The sequence below is a fragment of the Pseudophryne corroboree genome, chromosome 7 (genome assembly GCF_028390025.1).
Source record: "Pseudophryne corroboree isolate aPseCor3 chromosome 7, aPseCor3.hap2, whole genome shotgun sequence".
In the NCBI taxonomy this organism is placed as follows: Eukaryota; Metazoa; Chordata; class Amphibia; order Anura; family Myobatrachidae; genus Pseudophryne; species Pseudophryne corroboree.
In genome coordinates this window covers 207,503,306-207,528,066 of record NC_086450.1, presented here as the reverse complement: position 1 = coordinate 207,528,066, position 24,761 = coordinate 207,503,306, and the positions used below count along the sequence as shown (strand labels likewise).

Below are 24,761 nucleotides of genomic sequence, written 5' to 3'. Positions count from 1 at the left end.
TATACTCGTAACTAGTATGTATGTATAAAGAAAGAAAAAAAAACCACGGTTAGGTCACTGGTATATACAATTATGGACGGGCTGCCGAGTGCCGACACAGAGGTAGCCACAGCCGTGAACTACCACACTGTACTGTGTCTGCTGCTAATATATAGACTGGTTGATAAAGAGATAGTATACTCGTAACTAGTATGTATGTATAAAGAAAGAAAAAAAAACCACGGTTAGGTGGTATATACAATTATGGACGGGCTGCCGAGTGCCGACACAGAGGTAGCCACAGCCGTGAACTACCGCACTGTACTGTGTCTGCTGCTAATATATAGACTGGTTGATAAAGAGATAGTATACTCGTAACTAGTATGTATGTATAAAGAAAGAAAAAAAAACCACGGTTAGGTGGTATATACAATTATGGACGGGCTGCCGAGTGCCGACACAGAGGTAGCCACAGCCGTGAACTACCGCACTGTACTGTGTCTGCTGCTAATATATAGACTGGTTGATAAAGAGATAGTATACTCGTAACTAGTATGTATGTATAAAGAAAGAAAAAAAAACCACGGTTAGGTGGTATATACAATTATGGACGGGCTGCCGAGTGCCGACACAGAGGTAGCCACAGCCGTGAACTACCGCACTGTACTGTGTCTGCTGCTAATATATAGACTGGTTGATAAAGAGATAGTATACTCGTAACTAGTATGTATGTATAAAGAAAGAAAAAAAAACCACGGTTAGGTCACTGGTATATACAATTATGGACGGGCTGCCGAGTGCCGACACAGAGGTAGCCACAGCCGTGAACTACCGCACTGTACTGTGTCTGCTGCTAATATATAGACTGGTTGATAAAGAGATAGTATACTCGTAACTAGTATGTATGTATAAAGAAAGAAAAAAAAACCACGGTTAGGTCACTGGTATATACAATTAAGGACGGGCTGCCGAGTGCCGACACAGAGGTAGCCACAGCCGTGAACTACCGCACTGTACTGTGTCTGCTGCTAATATATAGACTGGTTGATAAAGAGATAGTATACTCGTAACTAGTATGTATGTATAAAGAAAGAAAAAAAAACCACGGTTAGGTCACTGGTATATACAATTATGGACGGGCTGCCGAGTGCCGACACAGAGGTAGCCACAGCCGTGAACTACCGCACTGTACTGTGTCTGCTGCTAATATATAGACTGGTTGATAAAGAGATAGTATACTCGTAACTAGTATGTATGTATAAAGAAAGAAAAAAAAACCACGGTTAGGTCACTGGTATATACAATTATGGACGGGCTGCCGAGTGCCGACACAGAGGTAGCCACAGCCGTGAACTACCGCACTGTACTGTGTCTGCTGCTAATATATAGACTGGTTGATAAAGAGATAGTATACTCGTAACTAGTATGTATGTATAAAGAAAGAAAAAAAAACCACGGTTAGGTCACTGGTATATACAATTATGGACGGGCTGCCGAGTGCCGACACAGAGGTAGCCACAGCCGTGAACTACCGCACTGTACTGTGTCTGCTGCTAATATATAGACTGGTTGATAAAGAGATAGTATACTCGTAACTAGTATGTATGTATAAAGAAAGAAAAAAAAAACACGGTTAGGTCACTGGTATATACAATTATGGACGGGCTGCCGAGTGCCGACACAGAGGTAGCCACAGCCGTGAACTACCGCACTGTACTGTGTCTGCTGCTAATATATAGACTGGTTGATAAAGAGATAGTATACTCGTAACTAGTATGTATGTATAAAGAAAGAAAAAAAAACCACGGTTAGGTCACTGGTATATACAATTATGGACGGGCTGCCGAGTGCCGACACAGAGGTAGCCACAGCCGTGAACTACTGCACTGTACTGTGTCTGCTGCTAATATAGACTGGTTGATAAAGAGATAGTATACTACTAATATTATATACTGGTGGTCAGGTCACTGGTCACTAGTCACACTGGCAGTGGCACTCCTGCAGCAAAAGTGTGCACTGTTTAATTTTAATATAATATTATGTACTCCTGGCTCCTGCTATAACCTATAACTGGCACTGCAGTAGTGCTCCCCAGTCTCCCCCACAATTATAAGCTGTGTGAGCTGAGCAGTCAGACAGATATATAATATATATAGATGATGCAGCACACTGGCCTGAGCCTGAGCAGTGCACACAGATATGGTATGTATGTGACTGAGTCACTGTGTGCTGTGTATCGCTTTTTTCAGGCAGAGAACGGATTATAAATAAAAGTGGTGGTCACTGGTCACTATCAGCAAAACTCTGCACTGTACACTACTGAGTACTCCTAATGCTCCCCAAAATTAGTAAATCAAGTGTCTAAACGGAGAGGACGCCAGCCACGTCCTCTCCCTATCAATCTCAATGCACGTGTGAAAATGGCGGCGACGCGCGGCTCCTTATATAGAATCCGAGTCTCGCGATAGAATCCGAGCCTCGCGAGAATCCGACAGCGTCATGATGACGTTCGGGCGCGCTCGGGTTAACCGAGCAAGGCGGGAAGATCCGAGTCGCTCGGACTCGTGAAAAAAAACATGAAGTTCTGGCGGGTTCGGATTCAGAGAAACCGAACCCGCTCATCTCTAATAAATAACTGGTAATAAATAAATAATAGATTAAAAAATTTTATAAATCTCGCCCCACCACCCCCTGTTATTGCACATGTCATAGGCCGACTTTTCACTGTTACTCCTAAGGTGGGAGGCGGATATTGGCTGTACTCTCCATGATTCCCAATGGCAGCACATCTTTTTGTCATCTTTTACTATGTCTAAATGCCTGAATCACTCCGAAATGCATGTCAAGTTACTACATAGATTATACCTCACACCTGATAGGTTGCATACGATTTGGCCTGCATGTTCGAAGTTTTGTTGGCGTCTCTGCGGAGAGGTGGGCCACCTCTTTCATATTTTTTGGACATGTTCCCATATCAAGTGTACTGGGTGGAGGTATTTAGGCTTATCAATAAAGTTCTGAATCTTGATTTGTCCCCTTCCCCCCTTATAGCTTTATTGAATGTATACCCGCGATCCGTGGGTGCCCATTTACATTATGTTTTAGGACATATCTGTCTCGCTGCACGTGCGGCCTTAGCCCAAAACTGGAAGCAACCCACATCACCTCCCCTATTGAAGGTTATACACAAAATACAGCAGCACTTTTTGATGGAGACTGAGCACATCCCATACTCCTTCTCCGCTAAATCCCCTCTGGTCCGTTGGATGCCCTGGCATCTGTTTATCATGGAGGGTGAGGGCGCTACACTGATACTACGTTCCTCTTCTTCAGACTTGCATTCTCCTGACCTCTCGGCTGATGAGGTCCCCCCCCTCCCTAAGACTGGGATGGCCTTCTTTCTAGTGCTGTATATATAATATGCCCATTGCCGCCTTTCTCCCTTTTTTTGTTCTGTTTTTCTTCTCCTTTTTTACCATCTTCCATTATTTTAGGTTCACTGCAAGTTCTTTGATGTACTTGTTTGATTGACTTTGAACTGATTGTACATGTTTGCCATTATGTTGTCTCATGTATTCATGTACCTATTTCCCCCCCCTTTTTTTCCTTCTGTACCCCTGTTTTGCATCACAAAAATTCAATAAAAAACTATTGATGATTAAAAAAAATGAATAAAGTGTCAGGAAAAAATAAACATGCATTCGCAACTTTGGAAATCGAACCTGGGACTCTAAGCATGGGAAGCGGCGCACTTCACTACTCAGACATGACGCCTCATGATAGATACACAAGCTCATGTGTAAATATACTGTAAGCAGTGATCCCTTCCCATTGGTTTTGGTGTATGCCATTACGGGACTTGGACGCTCATACTGTACAATACATACAGTATACATATAACGTCAATGAACTACAGAATTGCTTTAACACATTAGTTGCAACTGTATACACTAATTTTATTTATTGATTTGTCAACGTCAATGGACTACACTATTGCTTTAACACATTAGTTGCGTATGTATATACTGTTTTATATATTTTGACTACAGGACATGGACGCTCACATACAGTAACACGGCAATGGACAAGTGTTATAACACATTAATTTGCATCTGTATAAACTATTTTTTTTATTGACTCTCTCCGTCTGACCATTGGTCTGTGTGTACAGTATACAGTAACATTACAGTCGTCACTGACCATTTGCCAGAGCCTGTAGATCAATCCACCAGTATTCACTCTAAAGTACTGGTTTAGTGAAGCATTAGCCACCCAGTGGTGGAGATGTGTATTGCATTCTGAGTATGTAGTCGTGCCTCAACGCGCCTGTCCGTGCATAAACTAAATAACCTAAGCTATCGCCTAGGTGCGACTAAACCTCTGTTTAGGTGGAGAAACGGCAAAGATGAGGGAGGCTCAATCTGTAACTTCAGTGGATACTGGTTACAATATGCAATAAAGACATTCCATATAAAATTGGAGATATGTACTCCACAAGAGGCTCATTTGAGATAAAACTCATTCTACATAACATTTACTAGTATACTAGATACTAGTTATAATGTAGTATATATCATATTGTCATTATTCATGGACATACTTAGCAATCACTCCAGAAGATATTCACTCAAGAAGATACTCTCTCTTCACTTCAAAATATACTCATGCCAGAAGATACTCCTTATTCACACTAGAAAATAATTGCTCACTCAAGCCAAATCCTGAGAATACTCACTCCAACAGCAACTCAAGCTAGAACACTGTTACACACTTACAGTAAGTAGGTACTCACTCCAGAAAGTGCTCACTCCAGCTTGTATTTACCAACAACTGTCCACTTAGTATTTGTTTATGGAAAAATAAACTTTTTATGAAGTACAGCTTCCAATAACACACATCAGAAAAAGTAACAGATTTAATGCATCTTTGTCACAGATTTTTTATGTGACATTAAAGCACAAAATGTTTTTGTGAAAGAAACAGAATATAATTGTATGCAACGTGGGTTTTGTGGTTTTATCCACATATCTTCCAAATTGTTGTAATTGGTGAAAGCTTCTAATCTGTTGGCTGGATTGTCTACTCCCCTCTGGAGTCTGTGATCTTATGTTTTTACTGGCGCAGAAAAAGTATCACAGGGTCTGATTCACAGATGGATGTAATGTTGATTTTGGACATAGTGGAAGATTTTTGTGAGGGCGTATCACAGCTTTTGACTGTGGTCCCATATGCAGTTAAAATAGCTGCGGCATCCAACTTCCGACAGCCATACTGAGCACCCATTGGGTTCATCTAAATGTTGACAATCGTCTGATGTGCTTCCGATGGTTGTGCCGTTGTGTGTAAATGGTGAATCTGAGAAGCCACCAAGGGGCGTCTCAGTACAAATCCCGATGGCTGACACATTTGCATATTTACACACAATCGCTGCGTATAGGATCGCTGTAATGGCATTTGCTACCATCTCTGAATCAGACCCACTGTCCTTGCAGGTAATTCTGTAACACTGGCGCAGGGTCTGCAATGAAGTCAATGGAACAAACATAGTGATACTGGTGTAAGCAGCACAGATAGACCCCCGTAGGAGCCACAAGGAATTTTGTATATTTTGCAGTTCTGCAATGTTACTGAAATATTGCCATAATGAATTACTTCAGTGACACCACCAAAACTACTGCACTGTTACCAATATCAATATTATAATATTAGCACGTGAGATTTTCAGGTATCATAACAGATACAACAGGAATCACAGTAGTAATATACTAATACTTTCATAAGTGATGCATTAAAACATCAACACCCAGTGCCCTAAATAATGTTACATCCTTAGAGTACCATTTATATATTCTGCAACTCCTTTAAAGTTATGGATTATTGGATTAAAAAACACCATGTGTGCATATGTGTGAGAAGATATATATATATATATATCATTGCCCAAGTCATAATAAGATGAGTTGTACTGGGAGAGGCACCAACTCTGGCTGAAACATGAAGTAGTACGAATAAGGACAGAGCACTGCTACACCCTTGCAGCCTTGATAGGGTTTGCCAGTGTAGTGGACCAATGCAGAACACTGTATTTATTAAAACAAGAATGAGGCTTTAGGTGAATAGCTAATAAAGTTCTAGTCCTTCATTAAGACCCACGGGGCTTAGTGCTTAACGATAAAGCTCTGCACTCACGAGGTCTATCTGAGTGAGCCACTTGGGTCTTAATGAAGAACTACAACTCTGTGAACTACTTCACCTAAATCCTCAGTCTGATTATAATTTAGAGAATGCCAGTTACAATATCATTTTGGATGGCGATTCCCCTGCTGCCTTATGTATCTTATCTACTTGTGAGCTGGAGAGTTCAACAGACATGTATCAGTTTAATTAGTGCTCATACCCTCCCCTTCCTTACAGAATTTAATAGAATTGCTGTTGGTTTTGATTATATTACAAGAATGATCATTACAATATCCTTAGTGCTGCGCTGATGGTACTAAAGTATTCATTTGAATGCAGCCTCTTTTCTTTACATACAGATCATCTTATTATAAGTTGAGCAATTTTACTTAATTGCTGATCTTTTATGATATTGATATTCTTTTTTATTGCAATAATTGTGCTTTGACTCCACCTGCCCGAATAAAGCATCAGGAGAAGTGGATACAATCACCAATTCCCTGACATTGTTAAGACAATTTTGTGTATCCTGTGCTTCCATCAAAGTGTGGGGAAATCGACTGTGCTAGACCTCGGCAGTCATTTGTTACACTAACGGAGACTGGGGTGAATAATTATCGCCTGGGGTCAATCAGGCTAAAGTAAAAACTCAGCCATGAGCGCCAAATGCTTTCCTGATGAATAAAGGTGGCAACAGAGGATTGCGCTCTCTCTTTATGTCTCTGCCTGCTTACTCTCAGCAGCCTTGGCAGATTTAGGGACGGGGTGAGGCAATGAGCGTGAATAACCCTGATGTGATTTAGAAACCTCAGGGGAATTAGTTAAATTAAAATAAACAGATTCTCCGCAGTAGAATCCGGAGCCCAGAGTCTCATTTTTAGCAAAACATTTAACCGATTCACTGTTGTGCTTGTTGGCACTTCTGCCGGAAACTGAGCACAGACTTGTAGCAGTGTAAATCTCAGCCTATAAACAGAAAGTGAGATGTGGTGGACATTGCAGGAGGCCATTTTACTCTTCCTGCTGCCTGCAAGAGCCACCAGCTTAGATGGGTGCAATAATCATGCTTGTGTCTTTTCTCAGTATACAGTCAATATTGCACTTTAGGATTAGCCATGGACTAGACGCGACTAGCACCACATTAACTTCCTGGACCTCGTTAAACTATCCGCCTGTGAGAAGGTCCAGCTGAGGCCTTATTTTAAAACAAAAAGGCACATGTCTCCCAGATAAGGCCTTTTGGTCACCTCAGACAGTGGTCACTCTCATTACAAACTCTCTGTTTGTGCTAGTTTGACTTCTCTGTTCATGTGGTCTAAGATGGCTAAGGATGTGAAAGAAGGTATAAGCACAGTGGTGGTCCGAAAGAGCTCCCGCGTGACCATGGCTATGATTACCATTATCACCAAGGGTGGCGTTATTGGCTGTGTCAGCAGCGGTGGACGAGTTATTAGTCTGGGATGTATTACGCTGGTTTGTCCGCTGACTACTCCCTAATTTCTGATCCTCCAAATCTTTAGACTTGTCATAGTTCAGGACTTTCCATTGTTGATTCACTGCCTGCCATCGTTTAAATATCCGATAAACCGAGGGTCCCTCGTGGATAATCAGTCCTGGAAACAAAGAGAAATAGAGTATAGTTCAAACATCACACAATACTGAATCACTCCCTGTCTACTTTCAGAATATATGAGGGAAATTATAGAAGTTAAAAGTCAACATTTTGATATACTATAACACCACCTTTTTGTATCATGGATCACAAAAATTTTCTCACTCAGGGGGTGGGATGAACTAAACCTGAAAATACAGCCAAAACTTTGAAAATGCCATTTATTTTGGAGTTTTGGCTGCATTCCTATATGTGCCAAGCTGCAGAATGTGATACATTCCGATGCTTGAACCCGGTGAGCAACGCCTATGACCTTTTTTTTACATTCCTTCTGAGAGGGATCCAACCAGATCCCTCCAAGTGTCCCCTGCAGCTTGCGTCAGAAACACAGAAGTCCTACTATCGCAAAGGACAGCTCTTATCAGGAGAGCTGTCTTTTTTTTTGTCATAAACATTTTTTATTGAGTTTTCAAAGAAAGTCTTTTCACATACAAAGAACCAACATTCCCATATCCATTGTAGAAAGAGGTATTAAAACAGCATAAAGCATACAGTGGTAAAACATACAATGCCACAAAAGGCGTAGAAATCAAATAATTTCGACACATGAATTTTCGTGCTTCATAAGAGAAATGTTGGCATATATAGTCACAATAAGAGACTTACAGAAAAGGAAGAAAATTGACTTACAGAAGCATAGAGAAAGAAGCAGAATAGAGTAGGAAGAGTGAAAAGAGAAAGAGAGGTGGGGGGGGGGGGGGTATTGTATCATGAAGACCACTAATATCAGGCAGTAAAGGTACATTTTGTAAGTATCCCAAGTTAATGCAGTAATGGAATTTGGGAAAGCCGAAGTAAGAGAAAGTATAACCAATGTCCCACCGGGTACTTCTTTACTAAAACATAACTTAGACGGTGTCATATCTCATCGGCTATATAGTAATATAAGGATTCTGAGACATAAGAAAGCTATCATACCGTGGAAATAAGCAGTAATTGTCCATCCTCGTCAAGGGTCAAATAACACGTATCATCAGTTCATGTTGATTCCATTCATTTGACCCAAAACGTGCAAAAATTCGAGATTGCATATCAAGTGATAAAGTGATGATATGCGGTTTCCATTTCTTATAGAAGAGCAATATGCCTAATACCTATCGTAATACAGGATCCTCAACAGTTTCTGATGCACTTCCCGCAGGGAAGGGGCATGCTTATAAATCCAATATTTAAGTATAACCTGTTTAGAGATTCCAAGGTGTAAAGTCTGCTAATAGTAAGGCTTGCGGAAGAAGAGTGGCTTTAATACCATAAGTATGCTTAATATATTGAACTATTTTGTTCCAGAATTTCTTTATAACTCCACACTCCCAGAAGTTGTGGAAGAATGTAGCTGAAGAGTGAAAACACTTCAAGCATCTTCCAGATTCTTCCGGAACAAAATGTTTCCTCTGGGCTTGTGATATGTAAATTGTTTTAATGTGTACTTCTTGTAAAGAGGAAGCTTGTAATAATCGTAACGTCCTGTCAAACTGATCAAACATACCTATTGAGTCACCTACAGTGGGAATAAACTGTGTCCATGACATCACAACCTTACTTTGTGTTTTTTCATGATTCACCGCAACCAGCTTATGATATAACAGTCTTGTTTTGTATGGTCGCGTACCTTCTCCTTGCAGTATAGAGAACAAAGGGTCTGAGCGTGACAAATTAGACATATCTACTGACAGTGATAAAATCTAATGCCTAATCTGTAAGTATGCGTATAGAGAGGATCTATGTACCCCATACCGTTCCTGTACACCTATAAAGGAAAGCATAACGCCTCCTGGATCAAACACATCTGCTATTTTTTTTATACCTTTTAGTTGTAGACGGTAAAAGACCGCATCCCCCAATCCGGGCAAAAACATAGGGTTGCCCCACAAGGGTAACAAATGAGAATAGTTAGAGTTTCTATTTAGTCTCTTGTTTAGAGCCTTCCAGGAAGCGTATGTATCTCGGAACAGCAAATGGTTGCGGGCGGTAAGGGGGATTTTAGATTCGGGCATATACAGTAAAGCCCCTGGGGAAAATGGTGCCATCACAGCACAATCCAAGGGATACAATGTGTAAACACTTCTCTCATACAACCAATCTAATATGTATCGAAAATGGACAGAGTGTGAAAATTGCAGAACATCTGGCAAGCCGATCCCCCCTTTTGCACGCGGTAATTTCAGATGCGCATTAGAGATCCTACTCTTTCCTCCCTTCCAGATAAATTTACTAAATAATTTCTCTACTAGAATGATATCCGCTCTGGACAGACGTATCGGTAACATCTGAATCAGATATGATAACTGGGGGAAGAGTACCGATTTAATCAGTGCTTTCCGTCCTAACATTGACAACGGCAGAAATCTCCATGTGTGGATTTTTCTCAACATGGCAAGTATTGTAGGGGTATAGTTGAGTCTATATAAGTCATGTATTTTTACAGGGATCTGAATACTCAAGTATTTAATTGCTGTAGTGGCTACTCTTAGATTATGGAGTGGACCCAGTGAGGCCAGATATGTGGGTTCTCCGTTTAAGGGGATGAGTTCAGATTTTTGAATATTTACTTTATAACCCGAGAATTTACCAAAGTCAGTAATCAAACTAAATACCACTGGTAATGTTTCATGAGGTTTCGAGGCGAATAGTAACATGTCATCTGCGAACAATGAAATACGAAGATCCACTTCCCTAATCTTGATACCCTGGTATAAGGGTGACTGCCGGATGGCAATAGCTAGGGGCTCCAAGGCCAGTGCAAACAGGAGGGGTGAGCGTGGACAGCCCTGTCTGGTGCCCCGATAAATAGAGAACGCCGGTGACAGATAGCCATTGCATAAAACATGAGTATTAGAGTTGGTATACAATGTTTTGATAAAATTTATAAAGTCATGGGGGATGCCAAATTGTTGCATTGTGTCATACAGGTATTCCCAATGCACCATGTCAAAGGCTTTTTCCGCGTCCAATGACAAAATCACTGCAGGGATCTTTGGCAACTCACGTTGGGATATATCTATAGCTGTTAATACTTTCCTGATGTTGACCACAGAGGATCTGCCCGCTATAAAGTCTGTCTGATCACAATTGATTAAAGTGGGTAATACTGATTTAAGCCTTTCCGCTAATATTTTGGTTAGAAGCTTGTAATCCAAGTTGAGCAAGGAGATTGGTCTATACGACCCCGGATCAGATAAGTCTCTTCCTACTTTGGGAAGGACATTAAGCACTGCCAAATTAAAGTATAGTGGCATATTCCCGGTGGTAAAGATACTGTTAAACACTTTAGTAAGTAGGGGGATCAGCCTAGGGGTCAGTAATTTATAGTATTCGAATGTAAGGCCGTCCGGGCCCGGTGCTTTGCCGGTTTTAAGGTTCGCGATGGCCTTGGATACCTCCGCCTCAGAGATGGCCAGGATCAGCTGATCCCCATGTCTTTCTGATAACTGGAGGACTGGTAAGTTCTCCCAAAATAATTTTGCGTCTGGGTTTGGCGGTGGGGGTTCTGAGTATAAGTCCGCGTAAAATGTTTGCATTATCTGGGAAATCTGAACACTATCTGTTGTAACCGAGCCCGTGTTAGTCTTAAGAGGATGTACAAGCATAGGTGATCTTTGTCCTCTCAGTAAACTGGAGAGGAGTTTCCCTGATTTGTTGCCAAAATGGTGGAATTTGGCATCTTTTTTAAAAGTGTGACGGGATTCCATTTTGGCAAATAAACTCTCAAACACCACCCTCGCCTTTGAGTAATTGTCCCTGTTGACTGCCGTCGGGAAGTTTTATAAGCCTGAAAATTGTCTGTCAATGATTGCTGGGCTTGGAGAAAGTCATTTCGCAGTTTTTTATAAACTTTAGAGGTATAGGAAATAATTTCACCCCGTAAGACTGTTTTAGAGGCCTGCCAGAATAACTGTGGTGATTCTATTAAAGTACTCTCATTATTAGCCAAGTAAGAGTCCCAGGCCTCATTAAGCATCTCTCTAAAATCAAGAGATAATGCCATTGACGATGGGAATCTCCAAGATCGGAAAGGACCCCTATCCGTCTGTAATGTCATGTCCAACCACACTACTGCATGATCGGATATTGTGATGGGCTCAATACCTACTGTCGTTATATTGGGCAGTAATAATATGGAGGGCAGCAAGTAGTCAATCTTAGAGAGCATGTTATGCGCCGCCGAGAGGCACGTATATGCTCTATCTGTCGTATTAAGAGTTCTCCATATATCTAACAAGTTCATTGATCTTGTAAACCAGGGAACACCTTTTTGGGTAGTTTGACCTTCCTACGTCTGGGCATTTGTCTATCTAGCAACAAAGAGGACACCGCATTGAGGTCACCCCCTACGATAATAGGAATGTCTGAATAGGGCGTGAGAATCTGCATTATATTTTGCAAGAAGGGCTGCACATTCGTATTTGGGGCATACAAATTACATAGACAATAGGCATTATTATCCAGAAGAACTCTACATACCACATATCTACCCTCAGGATCCACTATTGTTTCCTTAATTTCCATCCTAACATGTTGTTTAATTAATATAGCTACACCTCTAGCCTTGGATGTATATGGTGAGGATGCAATCAGTTTCCACGACAGAGAATTCAGTTTGAGCATCTCAGATTCTTTTAAATGGGTTTCCTGCAAATATATCACATCTATCTTCAATTTGTTTAGGTATAACAAAACCTTTTTCCTTTTATGTGGAGAGTTGATCCCTCCAATATTCCAAGACCCTATTTTAATCGTAGTCATCTAATTATCCTTTTGTAGTAAGGTGGATACAGGTGAGCATGATAGTATATAAGCAGCAGGTATCAGATACACATCTAAATATTGGTACCCATTACTCCATCGTGACAAATCAGTATGTGGGGAAGGGAGAGAGAAGAAAGAGAGAGAGAGAGACAGTTGAAAAGTATAGAAAAGGACACGTAGAATTAATAATCCACGTATCGCAGCAAAACCTTAGAAGAAGCAACCGTTGCCGCCCGTCTAGCAGCGAGGAAACTAAGTTGCAAGCCAGAAAAATAGCATTCAAGAAAAACATTCTTAACACAATTAAATAACTCCCGGGGTTAAACGAAGGAAGTAATAACATAACCATAAGGAAGGAAAAGAAACTCCTTGCCTACCCCGCCGGGTAGTAAAAAATAGATCAGTACGGCCTGCCCTCTCAAAAATAAACGGTTACAGCAATAAAGACCAACATGCAGCAAGGTACAACAGCCCATTATCGCACACAAAACAAGTAGAAAGTCTATAGATTTCCCGGATCTCTTAAATACAAAGTCTAAAGGTAGTAGTTTAAAGCATAATTGGCAATAGAGAGTCATATCAAAGCAAGCAGTTATAATAAACCCATGTAATAATATAAAGACAGCACTCTAGTTAGCAGAGGAGCTTAATTATGAGAGGTCATATGTCCCCAGATGCATCTCCCTGTGTTCGTACAGAATCTTCCTCCTCATTTAAGAAAGCATCATCCGCCGAGAGGAAGTCCGTAAAAGAGGTGCCTGAGCAAATACGGAGCCTTGCAGGGTATAATAGTGAGAATTTCCTGCCAAGTTGTACTAGCTTAGAACATATAGGGGGAAACGCCTTTCGTGCTTTCGAGAGTTCCACCGAATAGTCCTGAAAAATTAAAACTTTATGTGATTCCCACATGAGATTCCGGATTTTTCTGGATGCTTTCCAAATTTCTTCCTTGTGCAGGAAATTAAGGCATTTAAACAACACCACTCTGGGTCTGGCTCCCTCATAACTTTTCTGAGCACCCACTCTATGTGCCCTTTCTATAACCATGTCCCGACAAGAATCAGTGATATTCAACAGTTCTGGGAGTGTGATACGGAGAAAGGTATACAGTGCCGCACACCGAAGGGTTTCAGGGAGCCCCACCACCCGTAAATTCGACCTGTGCGACCTATTTTCCAAATCATCTAGCTTGTTCCAGATCTGGTGGTGAGAACGGGTAACATGGGCCATATCCTGTTTAAGCTCAGATATGTCATGAAACATTTCTCCTGCCCTTTGTTCAGTTTGCAGGACACGGTGCGTAAGCTGAGTCAATTGTTTATTTATATCTTCAGTCAGGGCTTTAATTAGGGGCCCCATAGCCTTACGTATCGCCCCCACCATGTTCTCATATGTAACGGGGGGATGCGGTCAAGATGCCGCCGGCCGGAATCCCGGCGGTCGAAATACCGACGCCGGAATCCCGACCGCCACAATCCCGACATATTCTCCCTCCGTGGGTGTCCACGACACCCATAGAGGGAGAATATAATAGTGTGCCGAGCGTAGCAAGGCACCGTGCCCGCAGCGTGGTGAGCGAAGCGAGCCCGCAAGGGGCTGCGTTCCGCTCGCCACCCCTGTCAGGATTGTGTGGTCGGGATTCCAGCGTCGGTATTTCGACCGCCGGGATTCCGGCCGGCGGCATTTAGTACTCATCCCGTAACGGGTACTGCGGGTGTAAAAAGTACCTGATCTGCGGTCCGCGCAGTAGTTGCTGTAGGCATCACAGTCTCAGCTGTCAGTGTTGTTGAAGAGGAGGAGGAGGAGGAGGAGGGGGGAGCCGCCGTCAGTGCCTCCGCGTCCAGCGCCATTTTAAGCTCCAGGTGGCGCTTTTCCTTTTCCCACTTTTGCTCTTTTTTCGAGAGCGCAGCAGGGGCTAAATAGCGGTCCATGGCGGGCAGGGGGCTTCCACCAGCGGCTTGGGGGAGAAGACCGGGCCGTAATGGAGGTTTTACAACCTTTTAAAAGTGTTTTCCCGGCGGGCGGCAGCAGAGCTCTTTCCACACGCTGCTAGTGCATCGCAGCCGGAACCGGAAGACGAGAGAGAGAGCTGTCTTTTTCGATTTTAATTGTGTTTCTAGGTACATACCATTATTAATGCCAGCATCTACCAAACAAGTGGTAGGATGTATCACATCCTCAATGAGATGTGTAGTATATCCCGCCCATGGGAAGATCTATCCAACCTTCTAAAAAGGACTAGTGAAGAAGTTGCCCATAGTGATTAATCAGCTTTTAGCTATCATTTATCTAGTGCAGTCTATAAAATGATAGCAAGAAGCTGATTGGCTGATATTGGCACCTTCTCCACTTTCTCACTCTCCAAGGCTTGATACATCTCCCCCTCTGAGTTTTGTGTTTCATTGGTCTTTTGTTGATGTATCACCATTGTTTATTAATGTCCTGCCATTGACAGAAGAAACTGAAGTGCACATTAGACTAGCATGTTCATCAGTGTTACAGCATAGCATCTGTGGTATTCATTCTTTAAAACTGGATACACATGGACATACAGAAGATAAGTGGCTGTAACAAGAACAATGTATCAGGACATTAAAATGTTATCACCGCGTAGTTCCATACAACAAAGTGCTACTGTACATGACCATTTACATTCATGATGGAAGAAGGAGGGGTTAGGCAAAAGTATTTAATCCAAGCACTTAAAAGAGGCCCACATTAACTGTTACAGGAAGGGAGTAAAAATTAGAGATGAGCGCCTGAAATTTTTCGGGTTTTGTGTTTTGGTTTTGGGTTCGGTTCCGCGGCCGTGTTTTGGGTTCGAACGCGTTTTGGCAAAACCTCACCGAATTTTTTTTGTCGGATTCGGGTGTGTTTTGGATTCGGGTGTTTTTTTCAAAAACCACTAAAAAACAGCTTAAATCATAGAATTTGGGGGTCATTTTGATCCCAAAGTATTATTAACCTCAAAAACCATAATTTACACTCATTTTCAGTCTATTCTAAATACCTCACACCTCACAATATTATTTTTAGTCCTAAAATTTGCACCGAGGTCGCTGTGTGAGTAAGATAAGCGACCCTAGTGGCCGACACAAACACCGGGCCCATCTAGGAGTGGCACTGCAGTGTCACGCAGGATGTCCCTTCCAAAAAACCCTCCCCAAACAGCACATGACGCAAAGAAAAAAAGAGGCGCAATGAGGTAGCTGTGTGAGTAAGATTAGCGACCCTAGTGGCCGACACAAACACCGGGCCCATCTAGGAGTGGCACTGCAGTGTCACGCAGGATGGCCCTTCCAAAAAACCCTCCCCAAACAGCACATGACGCAAAGAAAAAAAGAGGCGCAATGAGGTAGCTGTGTGAGTAAGATTAGCGACCCTAGTGGCCGACACAAACACCGGGCCCATCTAGGAGTGGCACTGCAGTGTCACGCAGGATGTCCCTTCCAAAAAACCCTCCCCAAACAGCACATGACGCAAAGAAAAAAAGAGGCGCAATGAGGTAGCTGTGTGAGTAAGATTAGCGACCCTAGTGGCCGACACAAACACCGGGCCCATCTAGGAGTGGCACTGCAGTGTCACGCAGGATGTCCCTTCCAAAAAACCCTCCCCAAACAGCACATGACGCAAAGAAAAAAAGAGGCGCAATGAGGTAGCTGACTGTGTGAGTAAGATTAGCGACCCTAGTGGCCGACACAAACACCGGGCCCATTTAGGAGTGGCACTGCAGTGTCACGCAGGATGTCCCTTCCAAAAAACCCTCCCCAATCAGCACATGATGCAAAGAAAAAGAAAAGAAAAAAGAGGTGCAAGATGGAATTGTCCTTGGGCCCTCCCACCCACCCTTATGTTGTATAAACAAAACAGGACATGCACACTTTAACCAACCCATCATTTCAGTGACAGGGTCTGCCACACGACTGTGACTGATATGACGGGTTGGTTTGGACCCCCCCCAAAAAAGAAGCAATTAATCTCTCCTTGCACAAACTGGCTCTACAGAGGCAAGATGTCCACCTCATCATCACCCTCCGATATATCACCGTGTACATCCCCCTCCTCACAGATTATCAATTCGTCCCCACTGGAATCCACCATCTCAGCTCCCTGTGTACTTTGTGGAGGCAATTGCTGCTGGTCAATGTCTCCGCGGAGGAATTGATTATAATTCATTTTAATGAACATCATCTTCTCCACATTTTCTGGATGTAACCTCGTACGCCGATTGCTGACAAGGTGAGCGGCGGCACTAAACACTCTTTCGGAGTACACACTTGTGGGAGGGCAACTTAGGTAGAATAAAGCCAGTTTGTGCAAGGGCCTCCAAATTGCCTCTTTTTCCTGCCAGTATAAGTACGGACTGTGTGACGTGCCTACTTGGATGCGGTCACTCATATAATCCTCCACCATTCTATCAATGTTGAGAGAATCATATGCAGTGACAGTAGACGACATGTCCGTAATCGTTGTCAGGTCCTTCAGTCCGGACCAGATGTCAGCATCAGCAGTCGCTCCAGACTGCCCTGCATCACCGCCAGCGGATGGGCTCGGAATTCTGAGCCTTTTCCTCGCACCCCCAGTTGCGGGAGAATGTGAAGGAGGAGATGTTGACAGGTCGCGTTCCGCTTGACTTGACAATTTTGTCACCAGCAGGTCTTTCAACCCCAGCAGACTTGTGTCTGCCGGAAAGAGAGATCCAAGGTAGGCTTTAAATCTAGGATCGAGCACGGTGGCCAAAATGTAGTGCTCTGATTTCAACAGATTGACCACCCGTGAATCCTTGTTAAGCGAATTAAGGGCTCCATCCACAAGTCCCACATGCCTAGCGGAATCGCTCCGTGTTAGCTCCTCCTTCAATGTCTCCAGCTTCTTCTGCAAAAGCCTGATGAGGGGAATGACCTGACTCAGGCTGGCAGTGTCTGAACTGACTTCACGTGTGGCAAGTTCAAAGGGCATCAGAACCTTGCACAACGTTGAAATCATTCTCCACTGCGCCTGAGACAGGTGCATTCCACCTACTATATCGTGCTCAATTGTATAGGCTTGAATGGCCTTTTGCTGCTCCTCCAACCTCTGAAGCATATAGAGGGTTGAATTCCACCTCGTTACCACTTCTTGCTTCAGATGATGGCAGGGCAGGTTCAGTAGTTTTTGGTGGTGCTCCAGTCTTCTGTACGTGGTGCCTGTACGCCGAAAGTGTCCCGCAATTCTTCTGGCCACCGACAGCATCTCTTGCACGCCCCTGTCGTTTTTTAAAAAATTCTGCACCACCAAATTCAAGGTATGTGCAAAACATGGGACGTGCTGGAATTTGCCCATATTAAATGCACACACAATATTGCTGGCGTTGTCCGATGCCACAAATCCACAGGAGAGTCCAATTGGGGTAAGCCATTCCACGATGATCTTCCTCAGTTGCCGTAAGAGGTTTTCAGCTGTGTGCGTATTCTGGAAAGCGGTGATACAAAGCGTAGCCTGCCTAGGAAAGAGTTGGCGTTTGCGAGATGCTGCTACTGGTGCCGCCGCTGCTGTTCTTGCGGCGGGAGTCCATACATCTACCCAGTGGGCTGTCACAGTCATATAGTCCTGACCCTGCCCTTCTCCACTTGTCCACATGTCCGTGGTTAAGTGGACATTGGGTACAACTGCATTTTTTAGGACACTGGTGAGTCTTTTTCTGACGTCCGTGTACATTCTCGGTATCGCCTGCCTAGAGAAGTGGAACCTAGATGGTATTTGGTAACGGGGGCACACTGCCTCAATAAATTGTCTAGTTCCCTGTGAACTAACGGCGGATACCGGACGCACGTCTAACACCAACATAGTTGTCAAGGCCTCAGTTATCCGCTTTGCAGCAGGATGACTGCTGTGATATTTCATCTTCCTCGCAAAGGACTGTTGAACAGTCAATTGCTTACTGGAAGTAGTACAAGTGGGCTTACGACTTCCCCTCTGGGATGACCATCGACTCCCAGCAGCAACAACAGCAGCGCCAGCAGCAGTAGGCGTTACACGCAAGGATGCATCGGAGGAATCCCAGGCAGGAGAGGAATCGTCAGAATTGCCAGTGACATGGCCTGCAGGACTATTGGCATTCCTGGGGAAGGAGGAAATTGACACTGAGGGAGTTGGTGGGGTGGTTTGCGTGAGCTTGGTTACAAGAGGAAGGGATTTACTGGTCAGTGGACTGCTTCCGCTGTCACCCAAAGTTTTTGAACTTGTCACTGACTTATTATGAATGCGCTGCAGGTGACGTATAAGGGAGGATGTTCCGAGGTGGTTAACGTCCTTACCCCTACTTATTACAGCTTGACAAAGGGAACACACGGCTTGACACCTGTTGTCCGCATTTCTGGTGAAATACCTCCACACCGAAGAGCTGATTTTTTTGGTATTTTCACCTGGCATGTCAACGGCCATATTCCTCCCACGGACAACAGGTGTCTCCCCGGGTGCCTGACTTAAACAAACCACCTCACCATCAGAATCCTCCTGGTCAATTTCCTCCCCAGCGCCAGCAACACCCATATCCTCCTCATCCTGGTGTACTTCAACACTGACATCTTCAATCTGACTATCAGGAACTGGACTGCGGGTGCTCCTTCCAGCACTTGCAGGGGGGCGTGCAAATGGTGGAAGGCGCATGCTCTTCACGTCCAGTGTTGGGAAGGTCAGGCATCGCAACCGACACAATTGGACTCTCCTTGTGGATTTGGGATTTCGAAGAATGCACAGTTCTTTGCTGTGCTGCTTTTGCCAGCTTGAGTCTTTTCATTTTTCTAGCGAGAGGCTGAGTGCTTCCATCCTCATGTGAAGCTGAACCACTAGCCATGAACATAGGCCAGGGCCTCAGCCGTTCCTTGCCACTCCGTGTCGTAAATGGCATATTGGCAAGTTTACGCTTCTCCTCCGACAATTTTATTTTAGGTTTTGGAGTCCTTTTTTTTCTGATATTTGGTGTTTTGGATTTGACATGCTCTGTACTATGACATTGGGCATCGGCCTTGGCAGACGACGTTGCTGGCATTTCATCGTCTCGGCCATGACTAGTGGCAGCAGCTTCAGCACGAGGTGGAAGTGGATCTTGATCTTTCCCTAATTTTGGAACCTCAACATTTTTGTTCTCCATATTTTAATAGGCACAACTAAAAGGCACCTCAGGTAAACAATGGAGATGGATACTAGTATACAATTATGGACTGCCTGCCGAGTGCAGACACAGAGGTAGCCACAGCCGTGAACTACCGTACTGTACTGTGTCTGCTGCTAATATAGACTGGTTGATAAAGAGATGTCTATGTAACTATGTATGTATAAAGAAGAAAGAAAAAAAAACCACGGTTAGGTGGTATACAATTATGGACGGACTGCCTGCCGAGTGCAGACACAGAGGTAGCCACAGCCGTGAACTACCGTACTGTACTGTGTCTGCTGCTAATATAGACTGGTTGATAAAGAGATGTCTATGTAACTATGTATGTATAAAGAAGAAAGAAAAAAAAACCACGGTTAGGTGGTATACAATTATGGACGGACTGCCTGCCGAGTGCAGACACAGAGGTAGCCACAGCCGTGAACTACCGTACTGTACTGTGTCTGCTGCTAATATAGACTGGTTGATAAAGAGATGTCTATGTAACTATGTATGTATAAAGAAGAAAGAAAAAAAAACCACGGTTAGGTGGTATACAATTATGGACGGACTGCCTGCCGAGTGCAGACACAGAGGTAGCCACAGCCGTGAACTACCGTACTGTACTGTGTCTGCTGCTAATATAGACTGGTTGATAAAGAGATGTCTATGTAACTATGTATGTATAAAGAAGAAAGAAAAAAAAACCACGGTTAGGTGGTATACAATTAGGGACGGACTGCCTGCCGAGTGCAGACACAGAGGTAGCCACAGCCGTGAACTACCGTACTGTACTGTGTCTGCTGCTAATATAGACTGGTTGATAAAGAGATGTCTATGTAACTATGTATGTATAAAGAAGAAAGAAAAAAAAACCACGGTTAGGTGGTATACAATTATGGACGGACTGCCTGCCGAGTGCAGACACAGAGGTAGCCACAGCCGTGAACTACCGTACTGTACTGTGTCTGCTGCTAATATAGACTGGTTGATAAAGAGATGTCGTAGTAGTATGTATGTATAAAGAAGAAAAAAAAACCACGGTTAGGTGGTATATACAATTATGGACGGGCTGCCGAGTGCCGACACAGAGGTAGCCACAGCCGTGAACTACCGCACTGTACTGTGTCTGCTGCTAATATATAGACTGGTTGATAAAGAGATAGTATACTCGTAACTAGTATGTATGTATAAAGAAAGAAAAAAAAACCACGGTTAGGTGGTATATACAATTATGGACGGGCTGCCGAGTGCCGACACAGAGGTAGCCACAGCCGTGAACTACCGCACTGTACTGTGTCTGCTGCTAATATAGACTGGTTGATAAAGAGATAGTATACTCGTAACTAGTATGTATGTATAAAGAAAGAAAAAAAAACCACGGTTAGGTGGTATATACAATTATGGACGGGCTGCCGAGTGCCGACACAGAGGTAGCCACAGCCGTGAACTACCGCACTGTACTGTGTCTGCTGCTAATATAGACTGGTTGATAAAGAGATAGTATACTCGTAACTAGTATGACTATAAAGAAAGAAAAAAAAACCACGGTTAGGTGGTATATACAATTATGGACGGGCTGCCGAGTGCCGACACAGAGGTAGCCACAGCCGTGAACTACCGCACTGTACTGTGTCTGCTGCTAATATATAGACTGGTTGATAAAGAGATAGTATACTCGTAACTAGTATGTATGTATAAAGAAAGAAAAAAAAACCACGGTTAGGTGGTATATACAATTATGGACGGGCTGCCGAGTGCCGACACAGAGGTAGCCACAGCCGTGAACTACCGCACTGTACTGTGTCTGCTGCTAATATAGACTGGTTGATAAAGAGATAGTATACTCGTAACTAGTATGTATGTATAAAGAAAGAAAAAAAAACCACGGTTAGGTGGTATATACAATTATGGACGGGCTGCCGAGTGCCGACACAGAGGTAGCCACAGCCGTGAACTACCGCACTGTACTGTGTCTGCTGCTAATATATAGACTGGTTGATAAAGAGATAGTATACTCGTAACTAGTATGTATGTATAAAGAAAGAAAAAAAAAACACGGTTAGGTGGTATATACAATTATGGACGGGCTGCCGAGTGCCGACACAGAGGTAGCCACAGCCGTGAACTACCGCACTGTACTGTGTCTGCTGCTAATATATAGACTGGTTGATAAAGAGATAGTATACTCGTAACTAGTATGTATGTATAAAGAAAGAAAAAAAAACCACGGTTAGGTGGTATATACAATTATGGACGGGCTGCCGAGTGCCGACACAGAGGTAGCCACAGCCGTGAACTACCGCACTGTACTGTGTCTGCTGCTAATATAGACTGGTTGATAAAGAGATAGTATACTCGTAACTAGTATGTATGTATAAAGAAAGAAAAAAAAACCACGGTTAGGTGGTATATACAATTATGGACGGGCTGCCGAGTGCCGACACAGAGGTAGCCACAGCCGTGAACTACCGCACTGTACTGTGTCTGCTGCTAATATATAGACTGGTTGATAAAGAGATAGTATACTCGTAACTAGTATGTATGTATAAAGAAAGAAAAAAAAACCACGGTTAGGTGGTATATACAATTATGGACGGGCTGCCGAGTGCCGACACAGAGGTAGCCACAGCCGTGAACTACCGCACTGTACTGTGTCTGCTGCTAATATATAGACTGGTTGATAAAGAGATAGTATACTCGTAACTAGTATGTATGTATAAAGAAAGAAAAAAAAACCACGGTTAGGTGGTATATACAATTATGGACGGGCTGCCGAGTGCCGACACAGAGGTAGCCACAGCCGTGAACTACCGCACTGTACTGTGTCTGCTGCTAATATAGACTGGTTGATAAAGAGATAGTATACTCGTAACTAGTATGTATGTATAAAGAAAGAAAAAAAAACCACGGTTAGGTGGTATATACAATTATGGACGGGCTGCCGAGTGCCGACACAGAGGTAGCCACAGCCGTGAACTACCGCACTGTACTGTGTCTGCTGCTAATATAGACTGGTTGATAAAGAGATAGTATACTCGTAACTAGTATGACTATAAAGAAAGAAAAAAAAACCACGGTTAGGTGGTATATACAATTATGGACGGGCTGCCGAGTGCCGACACAGAGGTAGCCACAGCCGTGAACTACCGCACTGTACTGTGTCTGCTGCTAATATAGACTGGTTGATAAAGAGATAGTATACTACTAATATTATATATACTGGTGGTCAGGTCACTGGTCACTAGTCACACTGGCAGTGGCACTCCTGCAGCAAAAGTGTGCACTGTTTAATTTTAATATAATATTATGTACTCCTGGCTCCTGCTATAACCTATAACTGGCACTGCAGTGCTCCCCAGTCTCCCCCACAATTATAAGCTGTGTGAGCTGAGCACAGTCAGATATATATATACATTGATGCAGCACACTGGGCTGAGCAGTGCACACAGATATGGTATGTGACTGAGTCACTGTGTGTATCGTTTTTTTCAGGCAGAGAACGGATATATTAAATAAAACAAACAACTGCACTGTCTGGTGGTCACTGTGGTCGTCAGTCACTAAACTCTGCACTCTCTTCTACAGTATCACAGCCTCAGGTCAATCTCTCTCTCTCTCTCTCAACCCTAATCTAAATGGAGAGGACGCCAGCCACGTCCTCTTCCTATCAATCTCAATGCACGTGTGAAAATGGCGGCGACGCGCGGCTCCTTATATAGAATCCGAGTCTCGCGAGAATCCGACAGCGTCATGATGACGTTCGGGCGCGCTCGGGTTAACCGAGCAAGGCGGGAGGATCCGAGTCTGCTCGGACCCGTGAAAAAAACATGAAGTTCGTGCGGGTTCGGATTCAGAGAAACCGAACCCGCTCATCTCTAGTAAAAATGTCTCTTAATACCAGTATAATGGTGATAAACTGAAATCTCTCTTATTATTAGTGGTCCTTGTCATCATGATGGAGGAGGCGGGAGAACTGGTGCGCTGCTAATAAGAGTGCATACATAATTAAAATACGCTTTCACAGAAATATTCATATGCAGGAGTGGTTTAATTTATTTATTTTCCATTATCTGTATTATAACGCTCCTCCTTTTATGTATTTTTGGATCCGTGGCTACCTACAAGGCTCTGTATTAGCGGCAGGCAACCCATAGTTCAGGAACATCCAGCAAGGTCTGGCTGCAGGCAGCTATAAAGAAACAAAGAATTCAGCATACAATAACCTTTATCATTGCATCAGTACATCTTCAATGAGCGCCTCTCTTGTACTCCGGATACAATCACAAATGCCACTGTGACGGAATGAAGCTAACAGCATCTGTGCACCAGAATCAATCACATCATAGAAATGAACAGTGTCTTGTTTTTATTTCCTCTCCTTTCCAGTGCTTAAAATTGGGTATTGATTTCTCGTGCTGAGATCAGGAATCAGTACAATGAGAGATGGAGGGATGGACCAGCTGTAAACTGACTTGTATGTAACAAGAATCACTGCGTGGAATAATGTGAGAATGATGAAAGTGAGATGAGAGGCAGATCCCGCTCTCCTCCGCCCCACCCCCTCAGATCATCCTAGAGAAAGATAAACAAAAGTTCCCAGTTGTCTATTTTTTAACAATATAAATCTGAGGGATGTTACGGCATCTGTCGCCTACACAGCGCAGACTGTACATTCATAAGGAACCAGTGACATCACTGAGCCACGAGGCACATTTGTTATACAGAATATATAGAATCTGATCACAAAAGATGTTTAATTACAATTTCTCAAACAATCACTATAAGGTTACATAATCTAGTTCTCTAGTTACAAGTTAGCTGTTATTTATTAATAATCAATGGGAAATGCAAATATTTACAAAAAAAACGCCTTACAAACACATAGGGGTCAATTCAGCTAAGAGTGATGCACAGGTGATAGTGGTGACTTCTATATTATCACAAATCTGGAATCTCTTGCATTTCATGTAATTATGACAAATGTATCACCACAAATGGCAACATTTATTAAACAGCAGATCTCCCAAACATTCAGATTCTGGCGGGACA

General features: G+C 43.3%; 1 protein-coding gene across 1 annotated transcript in view; it reads right to left on the bottom strand.

Annotated features, from left to right (window-relative positions):
- Window positions 1-4,777: 4,777 nt before the first annotated feature.
- The window catches only part of MARCHF4 (membrane associated ring-CH-type finger 4), a 189,216-nt gene continuing 169,232 nt past the window's right edge, over window positions 4,778-24,761 (bottom strand). The window contains exon 4 of the mRNA XM_063933959.1: window positions 4,778-7,769. Within this exon, the coding sequence (XP_063790029.1) occupies window positions 7,405-7,769 (365 nt within the window). The 3' untranslated portion in view covers window positions 4,778-7,404. The remainder of the gene's footprint in view (window positions 7,770-24,761) is intronic.